The 19,597-nt window shown below is 36.8% G+C and overlaps 1 protein-coding gene across 1 annotated transcript in view; it reads right to left on the bottom strand.

Annotated features, from left to right (window-relative positions):
- Positions 1–19,597, bottom strand: part of LOC128985545 (phosphatidylinositol 4-phosphate 3-kinase C2 domain-containing subunit beta-like) — a 63,939-nt gene that overhangs the window by 25,205 nt on the left and 19,137 nt on the right. Inside the window, exons 13-18 of the mRNA XM_054405137.1 lie at positions 18,356–18,496; positions 14,007–14,106; positions 8,297–8,478; positions 6,835–7,033; positions 4,999–5,203; positions 4,427–4,600 (exon numbers count right to left, since the gene is read on the bottom strand). Coding sequence (XP_054261112.1) covers positions 4,427–4,600; positions 4,999–5,203; positions 6,835–7,033; positions 8,297–8,478; positions 14,007–14,106; positions 18,356–18,496 — 1,001 coding nt within the window. The remainder of the gene's footprint in view (positions 1–4,426; positions 4,601–4,998; positions 5,204–6,834; positions 7,034–8,296; positions 8,479–14,006; positions 14,107–18,355; positions 18,497–19,597) is intronic.

Below are 19,597 nucleotides of genomic sequence, written 5' to 3' on the forward strand. Positions count from 1 at the left end.
ATTTGGAAATATTATCAATATTCCTCACCTCAGCTGGGAGTTTGTCCAAAAACCTTTTCCCTGCACAGGTGGTTTTTTTGTTAAAGAGCTCCAAATTATGGACACTGACAGCAATTTCATTTCTGTTCCGGGTAAAATAATTATGATTATCACCAAGTTTAGGGACCAAATTAGCATTAGAAAGTTTTTTTGTGTGTAAAATTGTATGAAAAACATAAATACTTGTGACGCAAAATTCTAAGGGGGGAATAAACTAGTATTCACCTAAGTCAGGCTAGGCCTACCCTAGAACCGGCCACACTCAAATTTCTTCCCCGGAGTGCTCAGAAGGAGCCGAGAAAAATCCAGGGGTCGATACGAAGTTGTCACGGCTTTGACTGATCAATTTATTTAAAATTTAATCGAAGGCTCAGAGCTCTAGAAGCGCTCAGGAAATCCTGCAGACGCCCAGTTGGAGCTATATCATCCCAGCCTTCGTAAAAGTGTTTTGGAGAATTTTGCCTAACTTTTAGAATGACTCTGTAGGGCCGACGAGTATTCAATCTGAAGCCAATGTGATTCAATTACTCGTAATGAACTTTAAAATAATTAGCTAAAGGCCTAGGTAAATAATATAAAATCGAATATAATGTAAAACCCAATCCCTACAGAGTCGTCGGGGCCTAATTAATATAATTGGACAGATAATTTAACGTGAGTGGTTTAAAATAAATTTAATACTGATTTTTGTAGCTGATTATTCAACTCAGCCTGCTCCCAAGACTTGATTCTTTCACCCGCCAAAGACGGGGTTTAGAACTCAGACGACGAGTCTCGGGGTATTAAAACGTCGAATTAACTGGAATAACTTAAGTAATAATTTAATCGTGAAACGAACCGAATTAACGTAATTTAATAGCCAATTGGTTTAAAAGAGCCGAAAAATATCCACTGCTAGTCACTGGCAGGCAGGAACTGGCGGGTTTGTACGAGTCGGCAAGAACTAAGTTAATAAAATTTAGAAAATTATAATCGAACGTAAACGGATAAAATAAATGGCAGACGAGTATGCGTATGTTAGAAAAAGAATATTTAAAAGAAAGTAGGAAAGTCTGAAAACGTAGCTAACCTGAATCGATATCGTATGACGAAGTTAGTTTCGTTGTGCGAAGAGGCTTCTCGTTAACGAGTCGACGGTCGAACAGCGAATAATCTTGTCCGGCTCAAATCATGATTCATGATTTCCTCGGTCGAGGCTTAATCGCTCTGGTGGTGAGTTCGAGAACTAGCCAACAGCTGATCGGAAATTCACCTGTTGAGCCGGTCTAGTTGTCTTTTGTCGTCTGTCGTTGGTCAACAAACACCATTTTGAGGTTAAGTGATGTTGTCATCGGCGTTAAATATTTGTAAAATCGGTCGTTTTAACTTTATTATGTGAAACGAAGTGCTATTATGAATAAATATATCGTTGTGGGTGTGTTTGTGTACTTCACTGTTATTAAAAGTAGGCCTACGTTCTTTGGCCCATAGCCCAAGCTAGGGCCAACACATAGGCCTAGGATTAGGATGTTGTGGATAAAAATCGGGTAAGTTATGGTGTTTGTTGACTAGCAATACGTTTTTACCCCCTTTAAAATTTGGTACCTCACATACTATACACAGTCATTATTCCCAATTTTGAAAAATATTGACGAGCGGAAGTATCCCATTCTAAATTTAACATAATTCTGATTGCACTTTTTTGAAGAGTAAGAATTCTATCCAGGTTTTGCTTAGAGGTACAGCCATAAATACTTATGCCAAAAGATATTGATGAATCGATAAAAGAAAAATAAAGAATCTTTAATGTTTCTATTGAGCAAAATTTTGACATTCTATTAATAGCATGGATACCAGAAGTAATTTTGTTGACTACCTGGTCAACATGCTTATTCCATGTAAGATTTTTGTCTAAAATTAATCCTAAAAACCTTGTTGTGGTGATTTCTTCCAATTTATTATTTTGAAATTGAATTACAGGCTGTACAATTTGTTTTCTTTTTCCTGTTGTAAAAACCATAAAATTACTTTTGCTTAAATTTAACAAGAGCTGATGAGAATTTAAAAAAGTATTTAGTATATTTAAAGTATCAGAACAATGATTTTCTAAATTTGATAAAGATGAATTGCTGATTTTAAAAGTAACATCATCAGCATACAGGAAGATATTACTACTGTGTAAACTAGTTGAAAATGGAATTGACAGATCCCTAATATAAATGAGAAATAAGATCGGTCCCAAAATAGACCCTTGGGGTACCCCATGGTGAATCTCTGTAAGAGGAGAAGATCTTGAGATTAACCTGTTATTTGTCAAATTTTTAATTTCAACGTATTGATATCTGTTTGAAATATATGATCTAAACCATTCAAACGAAATGCCATCAATGCCCAAACTTCTGATTTTATCTAAAAGAATTGTATGTGACACACTGTCAAAAGCCTTACTTAAGTCTAAAAATATGCCAACTGTTGTTTCACCTTTGTCAAGAGAGTTTATTACTGATTCTATAAAATCTATTGCTGCAGTTGTAACTGATCTTCCTGATCTGAAGCCATGCTGATTATTGTCATGTAAAGAATACGTTTCCCGATAATTTGTCAGTTGTATGTAAACTGCTTTGTCATATATTTTTGAAATGGTAGGTAATAGCGAAAGAGGACGGTAATTGGTTATTTTTTTTTAATCATTGTTTTTATAAAGAGGAATAACTTTAGCAATTTTTAATTTAGAAGGAAATAATCCACTAACAAAAGATGAGTTAATTAAATGCACAAGAGGTTTCACTAACTGATAGCAAGCATGCTTTAATATTGTCATGGGTATCTCATCAAAACCAGTTGAAAGTTTGTTATCAAAGGAACTGATAATTTTTAAAACTTCACTATCTGTGACTGGTTTTAAACTAAATTTAGTTTGGGAGGCTTGTTGAATTGGCTTGTTGACATGTGTGTTGCTATTTTGTGCAAGGTGAGGAAGTATTGATGAGGTTACATAGGTGCTAAAAAAAATCATTAAATATTAAGCTAATATCTCCAGGATCAGTAAACAATGTATGATTAAAATCTATTTCAATATTACTAAATGCTGGTTTCTTGTTGGAGACCTCATTATTAAGGATTTTCCAGGTAGTTTTACATACATTACTAGATTGCTTAACCTTAGTCTCAAAATGTTTCTTTTTAGTAGCAATGACTTTTTTTCTAAAATCCTTATTCAGACTTTTGGCTTTATCAAATAAAATTTTATTTTTTGTGTTACGTGCCATTTTACTCATGTTTACAATTTTAGATTTTTCATTCTTCCAATCTTCTGTAATCCAGATGTTGTGGGTTTGGTTTCTTTGTCTGTTTGCATTTGCTTAATATTACCTTCCAGCCCGGTAATTAAGTTGTCTTTGATTTTAATCTGATTATTTAATTGAGAAATCCTAGTCTCAAGATCATCGATTTCCTTCCTATATTTAGAGCACAGTTCCTCAGACTCCTCCTCAGCTAACCTCAGGGATTTTTCCATCTTACTTTTCTCAAACATGAGCTGATAGTTAATCTCATTCAATTCTAATAAACTAGTTTCATGCTCAGGTTCATTATGTGTTTCTGGATCAAAAATAAACTCCTCAGCTGTTATTTTAAATGAATTAGCTTCATCTATAGCTTGTCTCAATTTACTAGTCACTCTCTTTGTAGGTAAAACATCTTCTACATACATAGAAAAATCAAACATATCCATCCCCTTGCAGGTGCCAGTCTGCCCCGTGCCAAAAAATGTTACATGATATTTATCTTTGTCTACCTTGGTTACAAGAGCAGGCCATGGCTGATGTCCTTTAATTTTTGCAAAAATCTTGTCATTAATTGAAAACATTATTTACAAATAGTCGAGAATATATTTACAATAGGTAGGTACAGTTTAATCTTCTTTCATTTGTATGCGGGTAATGTATATTTAATTATTGTAGAGTAAAATGGATTTAGGTAAAAATAAACATAAACAAACTTCGGCATATATGAATCCTTGAACTGAGTTACAAGAGATAAGATAAGGACCCCCAGCAGAGTCCAGTCAATCTGACCCTCCTTATCTGATCTGATAACAGACCCTTCTCTGCACTGTTATTTGAAATATTTTCAGGATTTTTAATCACATTTTCTTACCTAGCTGTTTAATTCTTTTCCACTTTGATAAAAAAAGTCAAGATAACATTCACTAGTTAAAAGTACACAAATTATAGTAAAAATTATGTATAAAATTGCAGTATTTACTCATAAAATTAGCAAAAAATCAGGAGCACAAACTACACTAGACTTGCCTTGCTGCTCTCTCCCTCTCCACTCCTCCTAGTGCATTAATAAAAATATTAATTACAAGACACACACTTACAAAAGAAAGCTGTTATGTAAATACCCATTGTAATTGAAGAACTGCACAGCGGACCAGCCCAGCTCCACCTGAGTCATCTCCTGTGCTGCTGCTGCGTTCTCTCCCTCGGCCGCTGGGGTGACGGAGCGACCGTAGACCACCAGCACAAGACGGCACTCTCGGGGTAACTCACACACTGACATGCCCTCAAAGTTCAACCTGCACATTTCAAATATCCCAAATATTTCCAAAAAATTATACATTGAACAGTTAAGGGTTTAAGATATCTCCTTACCTGCTCTACACTAGGATGTATTAGGGATATTTTACAGAAAGTAATAGTATACACATTGATTTTATTAGTTTAGTTATTATACATTATACATTAGTTTTATTAGTTAGTAACTTTTGTTTGTTGAGAAAGACTCTATTACTGAAGAGGAGCTGGAAGCTCCAAAAAACTATGTGTTTGTGTGTTTCTTTGTGCATTTTCATCTATTTCGGCCAGTAAGGCAAGCCTGCTGTTAAACCTATCCACCACAAAATCCTTGAAAACATAAAAAAATTAAACAAAAGAAATTAGCTTTAATAATGTATGTGTAAAATATTAGAATTACCATGAATCAAAGACAATCCGGTTGTAAAGGGAGGTGGATGGAGATGTTGGCTTTGACAGTACAGGATGGCCTACAGGTCGGGTGCCGTGGTACAGCTGACCAGCGACCATGTATGTGTCATGGGTCCAACTGGCCGACAGACGATGGAGACACTCCACATGGACCAGTACTGTGTCCAACACCTCCGAGGACAGCTTGGTAGTGTCTGTAACACACAATATTGTGTAGGTATTCTAAGATTCTATAGACCATGTATGTGTCATGGGTCCAACTGGCCGACAGACCATGGAGACACTCCACATGGACCAGTACTGTGTCCAACACCTCCGAGGACAGCTTGGTAGTGTCTGTAACACACAATATTGTCTAGGTATTCTAAGATTCTATAGACCATGTATGTGTCATGGGTCCAACTGCCCGACAGACGATGGAGACACTCCACATGGACCAGTACTGTGTCCAACACCTCCGAGGACAGCTTGGTAGTGTCTGTAACACACAATATTGTCTAGGTATTCTAAAATTCTATAGACCATGTATGTGTCATGGGTCCAACTGGCCGACAGACGATGGACACACTCCACATGGACCAGTACTGTGTCCAACACCTCCAAGGACAGCTTGGTAGTGTCTGTAACACACAATATTGTCTAGGTATTCTAAGATTCTATAGACCATGTATGTGTCATGGGTCCAACTGGCCGACAGACGATGGACACACTCCACATGGACCAGTACTGTGTCCAACACCTCCGAGGACAGCTTGGTAGTGTCTGTAACACACAATATTGTCTAGGTATTCTAAGATTCTATAGCCCATGTATGTGTCATGGGTCCAACTGGCCGAAAGACGATGGACACACTCCACATGGACCAGTACTGTGTCCAACACCTCCGAGGACAGCTTGGTAGTGTCTGTAACACACAATATTGTCTAGGTATCCTAAGATTCTATAGACCATGTATGTGTCATGGGTCCAACTGGCCGACAGACGATGGACACACTCCACATGGACCAGTACTGTGTCCAACACCTCCGAGGACAGCTTGGTAGTGTCTGTAACACACAATATTGTCTAGGTATTCTTAGATTCTATAGCCCATGTATGTGTCATGGGTCCAACTGGCCGACAGACGATGGACACACTCCACATGGACCAGTACTGTGTCCAACACCTCCGAGGACAGCTTGGTAGTGTCTGTAACACACAATATTGTCTAGGTATTTTAAGATTCTATAGACCATGTATGTGTCATGGGTCCAACTGGCCGACAGACGATGGAGACACTCCACATGGACCAGTACTGTGTCCAACACCTCCGAGGACAGCTTGGTAGTGTCTGTAACACACAATATTGTCTAGGTATTCTAAGATTTTATAAACACAATTCTGCAAAGTTCAATTGAACACATAGCACAGTGAATTTACATTATTGGATTTCTTTTTTCTTTTTCAGATAACTCACTTGTGTTTTGGATTCATTAAAATTGATTAAAATATTTGGACACTTTTTTTTTTAATTTAAACTCTTTATATTTAGACATTATACTTATATAGACACTTAAACCCTAAATCACACTTCTGAACTGAACATTAGATAAAACCGGACCGCCAAGATCTTCTGATGGCAAGAGGTTCCTAAATTATGATGTCATGGCTGTCCACCCCTCACTCAGGGTGGAATGGGCAAAGATCACTTCAACTTTGGAGCCCTTAGTACCCACCATGTCATCACACCAGTGAAACATACCATTTAACACCTCGAACCCTACCATTTGTAATTTTCCTACTGTGTATGTTGGAGTATGAGATCTACAACTGTTTGTTGTATTACCATTAGTTGGTGCCAAGTAGTCTGTGATCTGGAAGTCCACCCGGAAGGCCAAGGCGTATGTCTGTATCAAGCCCTGGACAGCTTCTCGTATCCTCTCACAGTGTCCTGAGATGGTTTCAGATGCCATCTCTCCTGGGAACAACACTACCGAGTAGTCTCCGTCCTCATCTACAATCTCTGGCCGCCTCCAACTCTCCTCCTGCAAATGAGTTAACATGAGGAAAGTTTAAAGTACTGAAAATAATTCAGCTGTCAGTTTTAAATGTCTTTGCCTTCCATCACTGACTGCCAAGTCATTTAGCAAAGTTAATCTATTTTTGGTTAAATCAGACCATCAACGTTTGAAATCAGTATTGCCACTACCACTTGTAGAGTAAATGTAATTCTAGATAATGTAAATCATCAACACTCAATTACAAAGAAGTAGACAACCGAGAAAAAAGATACTGTAATGGTTGTATGATGGTCGCAACTGTGAAGATTACAATATACAGCACAATAGCCTTAGTTAACTCCTACTAATGAAGAATTGGTGTAACACAAACCTTCTTTTAACTTTCAATACTTAAAAATTGTCTGGTACATCCGAGTGGTTGCTCACCTTAAAATCTGAAGATTACTAGTTGATATGTCATTGGGTTTTCAATTGGGGCTATCTAACAAAAGGACTTTGGAAAAGGTCTACAAAAAACCTTAAAAATTCTGATGGTGTAGGAAAATACTAAACAAATACTAAGAGAAGTTGATGTTTACAAGGATTTCATTCTTACTAACTCTTTTACTAGAGGAATAGTGTAATAATGATATGTAGTGATGGGTTAATTCTAGAAATGTTAAATTCTGATTCCGGTTATAATTATTTGAAATCGGTTCTCAATTCCATTGATTCCATTATGTTAAAAATAGTTTATAGTGCTAAAACTATTACTTTTCACTAGTGATTTAACGATACCAAAACATACTGACTCTTGATACCAATAAAATGTTGTTTACTTTTATCAAATTGTCTGAATGGATTGATTTATACTACACAACACCAAAATAAATTAAAATGAATGCAGCAATAAAAAATTCTAACCAGCCAATTGCAATTTCTGATCATCTCCCGTGGTCGTGTTGACATTGCTGTCATCTCCCGCGATCTTGGCAAAATCATTAACATCTCTCATGGTCGCGTGGACATTATGGTAGTCTTCCGCGATCGTGGCAAAATTCTGATCATCCCCCGCGGCTATGTAGACATCATCATTGTTTCCCGCGGTCACAGAAACGTTTTTGTCGTCTTGCGCAATCGCGATAATTTTCTGGTCGCGTGAACTTCGCAGAAGGAATTGATTTTGAGTGGTCGATTTTCAATTCCGATTCCAAAGCCAAGTATCGGTGGAATCGAGAATCGACCTTTGGTGTCGACCCATCCCTCGTAATATGTAAATTAAAACATTGAAGGCTAGGTAGATGTTACCTGAGGAGTCTGACTGAGTTGGCCACAAGCACGATTGAACGCCTCCAGAGCTTGTGTGATGGCCAATGTCTCCACACTACCTAGTAGAGCACACACAGCCTTGACAGCCTGAGTCACCTTATGTGGCTGGACACTGCCTTCTCCTGCAGCCTCAACTCTCTCCATCTCTCTCTCTAGAGTCTCTGAACAAGTGACAAAACTATAGAAACACTCAAAATCAAGAAGGCAGGGAGAGGGGAGGGATAGCAACTCCTTAGAAAGAAACTAGTGATGGTCGGATCCAGATATTGGCCTACCGGATCCGCCGGATCCGAGCTAAAACCGGCACCGGATCGGGTCCAAAAAATTCCGGATCTTGGGCTGGAACCGGTTTTGATGGATCCGATTTTTTCAAATTTTTTCCCGATTTTTTCCTAAAACAAAGCTGTCTGTATCACTGTACAACCCCGATTTTTTTACTAACACAAAGCAGTCTGTATCACTGTACAACCCCGATTTGTTTACTAACACAAAGCTGTGTGTATCACTGTACAACCCCGTTTTTTTACTAACACAAAGCTGTCTGTATCACTGTAGAACCCTGATTTTTTACTAACACAAAGCTGTCTATATCACTGTACAACCCCGATTTGTTTACTAACATAAGCTGTCTGTATCACTGTACAACCGCAATTTTTTTACTAACACAAAGCTGTCTGTATCCATGTACAAGATGACCGTTTTTTCCCCGAGTGTTTGTCTCTTGATGCAAATAACATATATGGCAATGCCATGTCTCGATGTTTGTATCTAGATGCATATAACTTGTAAAGCAAGGCCATGTTTCATTGTTTGTCTCTTATTGCAAATAACTTATATGGCAAGGCAATGACTCAGTGTTTGTCTTTTTATGCAAAGAACTTATATGGCAAGGTCATGACTCAGTGTTTGTCTCTTGATGCAAATAACTTATATGGCAAGGACATGTTTCATTGTTTGTCTCTTGTTGCAAATAGCTTATATGGCAAGGCAATTACTCAGTGTTTGTCTTTTGATGCAAATAACATATATGGCAAGGCCATGTCTCAGTGTTTGTCTCTTGATGCAAATAACTTATATGGCAGGGCCATGTCTCAGTGTTTGTCTCTTGATGCTAATAACTTATAAGGCAAGGCCATGTCTCAGTGTTTGTCTCTTCATGCAAATAACTTATATGGCAAGGCCATGTCTCATTGTTTGTCTCGAGATGCAAATAACTTATATGGCAGGGCCAAGTCTCAGTGATTGTCTCTTGATGCTAATAACTTATATGGCAAGGCCATGTCTCAGTGTTTGTCTCTCGTTGCAATTAACTTATATGGCAAAGACATGACTCAGTGTTTGTCTTTTGATGCAAATAACTTATATGGCAAGACCATGACTCAGTGTTTGTCTTTTGATGCAAATAACTTATATGGCAAGGCCATGTTTCATTGTTTGTCTCTTGTTGCAAATAACTTATATGGCAAGGCCATGTCTCAGTGTTTATCTCGAGATGCAAATAACTTATATGGCAGGGCCATGTCTCAGGGTTTGTCTCTTGATGCAAATAACTAATATGGCAAGGCCATGTCTCATTGTTTGTCTCTTGATGCAAATAACTTATATGACAAGGACATGTTTCATTGTTTGCCTCTTGATGCAAATAACTTATATGGCAAGGCAATGACTCAGTGTTTGTCTTTTGATGCAAATAACTTATATGGCAAGGCCGTGTCTCAGTGTTTGTCTCTTGATGCAAATAACTTATATGGCAAGGCTATGTCTCAGTGTTTGTCTTTTTGTGCAAATAACTTATATGGCAAGACCATGACTCAGTGTTTGTCTTTTGATGCAAATAACTTATATGGCAAGGCTATGTCTCAGTGTTTGTCTTTTTGTGCAAATAACTTATATGGCAAGACTCAGTGTTTGTCTCTTGTTGCAAATAACTTATATGGCAAGGCAATTACTCAGTGTTTGTCTTTTGATGCAAATAACATATATGGCAAGGCCATGTCTCAGTGTTTGTCTCGAGATGCAAATAACTTATATGGCAGGGCCATGTCTCAGTGTTTGTCTCTTGATGCTAATAACTTATATGGCAAGGCCATGTCTCATTGTTTGCCTCTTGATGCAAATAACTTATATGGCAAGGCCATGTCTCAGTGTTTGTCTCTTGATGCAATTAACTTATATGGCAAGGCCATGTCTCATTGTTTGCCTCTTGATGCAAATAACTTATATGGCAAGGCCATGTCTCAGTGTTTGTCTCTCGTTGCAATTAACTTATATGGCAAAGACATGACTCAGTGTTTGTCTTTTGATGCAAATAACTTATGTGGCAAGGCCATGTCTCATTGTTTGTCTCGAGATGCAAATAACTTATATGGCAGGGCCAAGTCTCAGTGATTGTCTCTTGATGCTAATAACTTATATGGCAAGGCCATGTCTCAGTGTTTGTCTCTCGTTGCAATTAACTTATATGGCAAAGACATGACTCAGTGTTTGTCTTTTGATGCAAATAACTTATGTGGCAAGGCTATGTCTCAGTGTTTGTCTCTTGATTGCAAATAACATATATGGCAATGGCATGTATCTTTCCGAACTGAATCCGACCCGATATATGGCAAGGCCATGTCTCAGTGTTTGTCTCTTGCTGCAAATAACTTATATGGCAGGACCATGACTCAGTGTTTGTCTTTTGATGCAAATAACTTATATGGCACGGCGATGTCTCAGTGTTTGTCTTTTGATGCAAATAACTTATATGGCAAGGCCATGTCTCAGTGTTTGTCTCTTGATGCAAATAACTTATATGGCAAAGCTATGTCTCAGTGTTTGTCTTTTTGTGCAAATAAATTATATGGCAAGGCCATGTCTCAGACTCAGGGTTCGTCTCTTGATGCAAATAACATATATGGCAAGGCCATGTCTCAGTGTTTGTCTCTTGATGCAAATAACATATATGGCAATGGCATGTATCTTTCCGAACCGAATCCGACCCGATTTTTCGGATATCTGCACACCTCTAGTTTTTAGTTTTGTACCTAGCTATCAGTACTGTGGACCTGGAACGAATTTAAGGAAGAGATTAACAAGAGGTGATCCAGGCATAAATAAATTGGATGCTGTATGCAAAAACCACGATATAGCATACTGAAGATCGAACTATTGTAAAATATACACAGATACCCTTTTGGTGGTCGTGCAAACTTAGTGCATTTTATGATTTTGTTAGTGTCCCCAAAAAATGAGGGATTATGGGCTCAACTGGAGATTACTCTATATATAAGATATATTAACCTTTAAACATAACCAATTTAATTTTAAACCGTATGATTTAAATTGGCATTCTGTTAGTTACGTTTTTTTAACCCGCCCTTATGACAGTGTGTATCTGGATCCGGATCCGAAGATCCGGATCTGGATCCGGTACCGACATTTTCTTGGATCCGCCCATCACTAGAAAGAACATTGGACCGAGATGGAGATTTTAAAACACGTTTACTAAATCCAACAGGCAACAGGTATACAAAGATCAAGACATAGAAGGAGGGGTTATTACATTGGGCCGAAAACATTTTGAAGAAAGGAGAAAACTCTTTTTTTTCAGGCCAAGCTCAGGTCACATTTAGCCAACCATTTATTTTTTCAAGCGCAGAAAGCATCTGCAATGTGTCTTTATTAACGATTCCGTTACGATTGCGAGAAGATGTTTACAATTTCTCCGTGACCTCGAAAGTTATTCTTGATGTTACTGCAACTGCCATGTCCGCAGAAGACCTTCACGATTTTGCCAAGACCACAAGAATATGTTCAGAATTTCACAGTCGTGGCAAAATTGTTCACTTTTTTTACCGTTTAATTTTTAATTTTTACTTTTCACCTCTTCCTAACTACACGTTCTATTTCAAAATGTCGTTAATTTTAATTTTCTATAGATTTTTTGACATTATCTCTTTCTTTCTTGATAACGTTTATTTATTAAACAAAATTCACAGTAATTCAAGATCTATTAATTATTGCTATGCAAATCTCCAAGATGAATAGGCCATTTACACTTTTCTCTTGTAAACACACCATTTCTGATTTGTTATTGTATAGATGCTATTTAATTTAGCTTTAGAGGAAGCACTACAAGAAGTAAGGCAAACAGAAGCTGGAATTACAATAGGGACCAAAATAAACATCCTTGCGTTTGCAGATGATGTTGCAATTATAGCGGAGAGTAAAGAAGAGTTGAAAATGCTGGTCACAAAACTCTTAAACCATACAAAGAAAGTTGGTTTAAGAATAAATGAAGGGAAAACAAAAATAATGGAGTGTGGGAGAGCAACCCAAATAAACAATGACAACAATATAGAAATAGAAGGGTACAACTTTAAAAAAGTAAACAACTTCACTTATTTGGGAGTAATGCTGACGAATAATAATGAAGAAGATATGGAAATACAACAAAGAATAAATGCAGCACACAGAAGTTTATCAGCATCCCACAAACTATTAAGCTCTCGAATACTATCACACAAAACAAAACTCCGTATATATAAAACCATTATAAGACCAGTTCTTTTATACGGCTCAGAAAATTGGGTGTTAAGTAAAAAAACAGAAAAACGTTTGATAGTATTTGAGAACAAAATATTGAGAAAAATATATGGTCCAACCTTTGAAGATGGAGAGTGGAGGATAAAACACAATGCAGAGTTGAGGCAATTATATATGGACCCAGACATAGTGGCCGAGGTGAGAGGTAGGAGAATGAGATGGGCTGGCCATCTACTAAGGAAAGAGGACGACTCCTTAGTCAAAAACGTCCTTTTGAACAATCCGGAGGGCAGAAGACCACCAGGAAGGCCCAAGTTAAGATGGCGAGACCAGGTTAGAAAAGACCTAAGAAGACTGGGAAGAAGGGAAGATGAGGCAATGGATAGAAAAATCTGGAGGCAGTGTGTTGGCGAGGCAAAGTACCACCTTGGGTACCAAGAGCCACGGCAGTAAGTAAGTAAGTATAGAATCATAACTGTATTCTTGTCAATCAGCTGTGTTTAGGTGTTACTAACTTCATTAAATAAAACTGGATTAAATACCCTTACAAACAAGGGATACAAGTTAAGTGTTGCTCTAATGGTTTTCGTACAGCAAAGCTATTAAATCAGGCCAAGACTTTATGGACACCCCGTACTTTAAAATTTGTAAAATTACAGGTTTTATATGTTTATCTCACATTGTCAAACAAGTTTCCAGAAACAGCTATACCTACTGAGTACAGCTGTTCAATATGGCATCACACCTGACGTCAAAACAACAGTGGGCACTCTAAGTGGCCTATTGACCGCAACATATCATGATTGTGCAATAGCCTACTAATTGTGTTTTGCAAATTATCTAATTAACTATACAGCTCGATGTGTAACTCACTCACGGGGGATACAAATGTTTACCAATTTCCAGAATAGCTAGAGGTATAAGGCGTTTTTAATTGGTTTGTAATATATGTTTGTCATGTTAGGTTAATCGTGAGCCCTGGATTATCGAGGTTCTATTGTTGTATATAGCTTCAAATACATGTTACCAGTTTCAATATCTTGCTTAGCAACATATTTGTGAAAAGTGTGATTTAAGTTAATACTATTTTGATAACATTTATAGTAATTTTAAAACCAAACACATACAGTAGTTGAATACAGTATAGAGCTTGAATCCTCACCAAGAAGAATTTGAAGGGTTTCACGAGATATTGGTTGCACTGGTTCCTTAGGTAAGAGATCTTCGAGAGTTAAATCTTTATCTCTCTCATCATCTTGAGGCTAGAAATAACAACAAATAAGAAACTATACAGTTGCAACTAATAAAAAGTGTAATGTTTAAAAATATGGGAGGCTGTACAACATTGTTTTTTTAATGTCCAAGGTCCAAAAAACTATACCAGAATTTACTAGGACAATTTTCTACCTGGAGCCTGGGCACAACTTTTTTTACAACTAAATAAGATCTCTATAACAGAAGTAAATAAAATAATAATACATAACTAGTGATTGTCATAAAAAACCATAAAATTCAGTGAGGCTCTAGAGGAAGCCCTACAAGCAGTAAAAAACTCACCCTTAGGACTAAAACTAGGGACAAATATTAATATATTGGCTTTTGCGGATGACGTAGTACTGACAGAAAAGAAAGAGAATATAAGGGTTTCAACAGACATGAAACTGAATAAGTAGGACTAAAGATAAACGACATGAAAACTAAATTTATGAGAGTAGCAAGGGAAGAAGATGAAAATATTGCCAATTTTCTCAAAATTAACAACCATGAACTCCAAAGAGTTTAATTTCAGATATTTCGGCATTGTACTATCTTATAGAAATACAGAACACTTAGAAATTCAGAATAGGATAAATGAAGCAAATAAAAGTTGGTATGCATGTGGAAAACTAATTATATTGAAGCTTTTATCAAGGAGAACAAAAATTATAATCTGCAAAACAATAATTAGACCGGTACTTTTGTATAGAGGGGAAATTGGATTCTGAGCAAAAAGATGGAAAAGAAGATTACAACCTTTGAGAATAAAGTTCTAAGAGCTATACATGGTCCTGTGTGTGAAGATGGAGTATGAAGAATCCGCCACAACCAAGAGTTAAGAGAATCATTCCGAGACCCCAATATTGTAGGAGAGGCCAAAAGCAGAAGGCCAAGGTGTGTTGGCCATATCTTGAGGAGAAATGAGGAGAGCTTGTTGAAGAAGGTACTAAGGGGAGATCTGAGGAGAAGGAGACCGGTAGGAGGACCAGAGGCCAGGTGGTGGGATCAAGTCCTGAAGGATGTGGATAAGATGAGTAGGGGTGGGCGAGTACTCGACCTTCGAGTAATTACTCGAGTTTTTTCAAATACTCGACCTCGAGTCGAGTAGTAATTACTACTCAAAAATTCGAGTCGAGTAGTTATAAATAGTGCCACTTCACGATTTTCTACACCCATATTTAATAAATTATATTTTGTTTTGTGTTGATGCCTTATTTAATCCCAATTCCTACAAAAAACAACTATCTAACCTCATATAGGTTAGACCAGCGTAAACCAAATGTTCAACAAACAACCATCGTCATTCGGCAGAGCTAGCAAGAGGGTTACTAAACTTTCCTACAACAGTCAACAATACGTCTCGATAACGATACTGTAAGTTGAAATAAAGCATTGAATGAATCTATCGAATTGCAATAGTCGATAGTCAATAAGGGAGTCCCGTGACTAGTATAACAATGGCAGACGATTCTTGAAGATATTATAAAGTACTGTATCAGATTTAGTTTGAACTGCCATAAAAATATTTTATACCAAAATATAGAAATAACAAAATATTTTATACCAAAATATAGAAATAAAATAAATAAAAATAACCTGTTGTAGCATAATAATTTTTCACATTAATCGGTATTGGTGTTTAGTTTTACAAACCGATAAGTTACTGCAAGGAACATCGATGCATCTGAATGACGCAATCTCATTGGGTCTTGGCCTTCTTCTGATTAGAAAAGATCAGTTCCACTTTAAACTCAGTGTTGCCAGATGGACGATAATTGTTGTACTTTTACAACTGTGGTATTGGCGTAAACAAACTATAAGTTTAATTTATTTTCTAATCAGTTTACATAAACATGATTAAAATTAGTCAAACTATTAATTGTTTTACGAAATAAAAGCTATAGAAATTTTATGATAATTTTACTGACATTCACCATAATGGTGTAATGATAAATATGGCAACGTCAGCCCTGCAAAACAGCTGTTTGATGGGAAAACAAAGCAGAAGTAGAATGAGCAAACTGACTAAGAGAGAGAGAGAGAGAGAGCAGATATGGTGACAGCTGGCGTAACAAAACAACAAAACAATGGATTGGAGTGATTGAAGTTATGTCAATGTCAGTTTTGAATGTTTTTACTTTGAAGTGAATTTGTAACTTAAAATAAAATTGATTTTGTTAGTGGAAGTTTAATAGAAGATAAAATAAACAAATTTTGTTTGTGATTTTGATTGTGCAATTTTCAATCTGGTGGCAGAAACATGACAACGACAGTTTGAATTGTAACCTAGAAAATGTGAGTTTATAAAGAAAGGCCAAATAGGCTATACCGGGCTACAGTGAAATGTGTTTTATTTTAAATTAAGTGTTTAATGTGGGATTTTATTTCGAGATAATAGGCCTACTATGTTTTTGTTTGATATTTTCAGTCTGTCAGAGACAAGTGACTTAATCATTTTTATAAATTTACTATATATATTGAGTGAAGAGGATAGCCCTAGTACCCATAATCTTCAAACGTAAGACAGATGAAGTGCTTATCTAAGTGATTATTTTTAAAAATCTAATTGCATATATTGATGTTTTTAACTTGTGATACAATATGTAGTTTGATATTAGTTTTGCTTTCTGTTTTATAAATAAATTAATTTTTATAAACTCTGTTTCTTATTTGAATTGAAATTATTCTTAAAGTTACCTTATTAAGTTAGTTAGTTAGGTTGATTATCATGTTAGTGAGGAGGAATTAAAGGCAAGAAAAAATAAAACGCACTAGAACAAGTGATGTGTAGGCCTAAATAATTTAATGCTGCAGCCAACAAGTAGTCTAGGCCAAATTTTTTATTAGGCCTAAGGTAGGAGGTACTAATAATTAGTAACCATATAACTTAGAAAATTTGGTATAAGTACTTAAACTACCTATTTAGGCCTAGGCAGGGTTTATGCTAGGATGAAATTTGTTTCAGCAAAATGCTGCAAACTCTCTGCAAAGACAAAAACTAAGTTAACTGTAGAAAAAATATTATTCAATAACTTAAGCATTTAAAACAAAAAAATCTAGTAGGCTAATATTACATTTGTTTGAACATTACATCTTTCAATTTTATTTGTAGAAAATTTGCCATAGGCCTAGCCTGCAAAACAATGTAAACTTAGGATTATTAAATTGTGAATAGCAAGATGCTACAAATACTACCGCAGCTTAAACCCTGGGTCTAGGCCTACTTAACGCGCAACTACTCGACTCTCGACTCGATACTCGAGTTTTTACTCAAATACTCGACTTGACTCGACTCGAATTGAAAAATCACTACTCGCCCACCCCTAAAGACGAGACTAGTAGAGGAAGATTTGGAGGACCGAGAGAACTGGTGACGACGTGTTGGCGAGGCCAAGTACCAGCTTGGGTATAAGTGGCCATGGCAGTAAGCAGTAAATAATAAATTTTAAGATTCTTTGAAAAAAAAAATTCTACCCACAATAATTGTGGTATAATAATAACAAATTATTTGATTATTTGTTACGTTAATCAACAATATTAAGCAGTATGCTCCTTAATCTGGTCTCCGATAATGCGGACGTCGAGCTAACTCAAACAGCCTAAAATGAAAGTACACTAAAATAAGTATTACACAGCTTAAATTTGCTATCTGCAAAACTAAATACTTTCTTTTAAATAAAAACCTGTTTGTCCTTGGCTATTTTTGGCAAGAAGAGATAGCTTAATCAAGTGTTAGGAGCTCATAATCTATAAATACTTTAATCTTATTTCCAGGAAATGATTCATTTCACCAGCTTACCATGCTACAGTATATCTGTTTGAATAGACTGTGTGTCTAATGGTGACATCTTTTATATTTGTTATATATTTCTTTCTCCAATCTGGTATTGATGAAGTTTTTGTAAAAAAAGAATTTTTAAAATTTAGTTATGTTATCAACACATTTCTGAACTAGGTTTGTACACAAAATAAAGTTACTTGTAGCGTGTGCTGCGTGTGAAGTTTAGAAATGAGTTTTGTTAATCATTAAGACGTTAAAGTATTTATTTTAGGCGTGCAAAATTACTATTACCTTCTGTACAATTAAATTACGGCTTAATCATGAGCATCTACTTTTTGCTGATCATTGTGACTTTTAAGGCTTTTTTTAGGTTTAATCTAGATTTTTACTGATCCACACAGAATGTGTTCCCATTACTGATTAGCAAGACCATACTGGACTGAGAAATAATTGAATGCAACAAATATACAAACCGTTCTAGCCAGAGGACGAGGCAAGTGGTCTACATGGACTAAGACCAGCCGGATATCCTGCTCTAGTTTGATACACTGGTGGACATACTCGTAGTCTGCTAGTTGTGTATGGGTCGTTAGATACTCTGCTAGACCCCACACCTGTAAACAACAACACATCAGGATACTCATAGCCTGCTAGCTGTGTGTGGGTGGTCAGATACTCTGCTAGACGCCACACCTGTAAACAACAACACTTCAGGATACTCATAGTCTGCTAGTTGTGTATGGGTCGTCAGATACTCTGCTAGACCCCACACCTGTAAACAACAACACTTCAGGACATACTCATAGTCTGCTAGTTGTGTATGGGTCGTCAGATACTCTGCTAGACCCCACACCTGTAAACAACAACACTTCAGGACATACTCATAGTCTGCTAGTTGTGTATGGGTCGTCAGATACTCCGCTAGACCCCACACCTGTAAACAACAACACTTTAGGATACTTATAGTCTGCTAGCTGTGTGTGGGTGGTCAGATACTCTGCTAGACGCCACACCTGTAAACAACAACACTTCAGGATACTCATAGTCTGCTAGTTGTGTATGGGTCGTTAGATACTCTGCTAGACCCCACACCTGTAAACAACAACACTTCAGGATACTCATAGTCTGCTAGTTGTGTATGGGTCGTCAGATACTCTGCTAGACCCAACTCCTGTAAACAACAACACTTCAGGATACTCATAGTCTGCTAGTTGTGTATGGGTCATTAGATACTCTGCTAGACCCCACACCTGTAAACAACAACACTTCAGGATACTCATAGTCTGCTAGTTGTGTATGGGTCGTTAGATACTCTGCTAGACCCCACACCTGTAAACAACAACACTTCAGGATACTCATAGTCTGCTAGTTGTGTATGGGTCGTTAGATACTCTGCTAGACCCCACACCTGTAAACAACAACACTTCAGGATACTCATAGTCTGCTAGTTGTGTATGGGTCGTCAGATACTCTGCTAGACCCCACACCTGTAAACAACAACACTTCAGAACATACTCGTAGTCACATTGATAATCAAGAATATATGATATGTATAACCAAGAATGATGAGTGTGAACCAAGAGAGGTAGTGTGCAGTGATTAGGAAAAAAATGTCAGAACCAATGATCATGATCAAAATTCCAATAGTAAACCTAATATTTAGTGATGAACTGGTAATTAAAACTAATTATAACAATCAGTAAAAACCAGTCTTT

Source organism: Macrosteles quadrilineatus, unplaced genomic scaffold (genome assembly GCF_028750875.1).
Source record: "Macrosteles quadrilineatus isolate MER2022 unplaced genomic scaffold, UCM_ALF_1.0 Scaffold_2__2_contigs__length_208266976, whole genome shotgun sequence".
In the NCBI taxonomy this organism is placed as follows: domain Eukaryota; kingdom Metazoa; phylum Arthropoda; class Insecta; order Hemiptera; family Cicadellidae; genus Macrosteles; species Macrosteles quadrilineatus.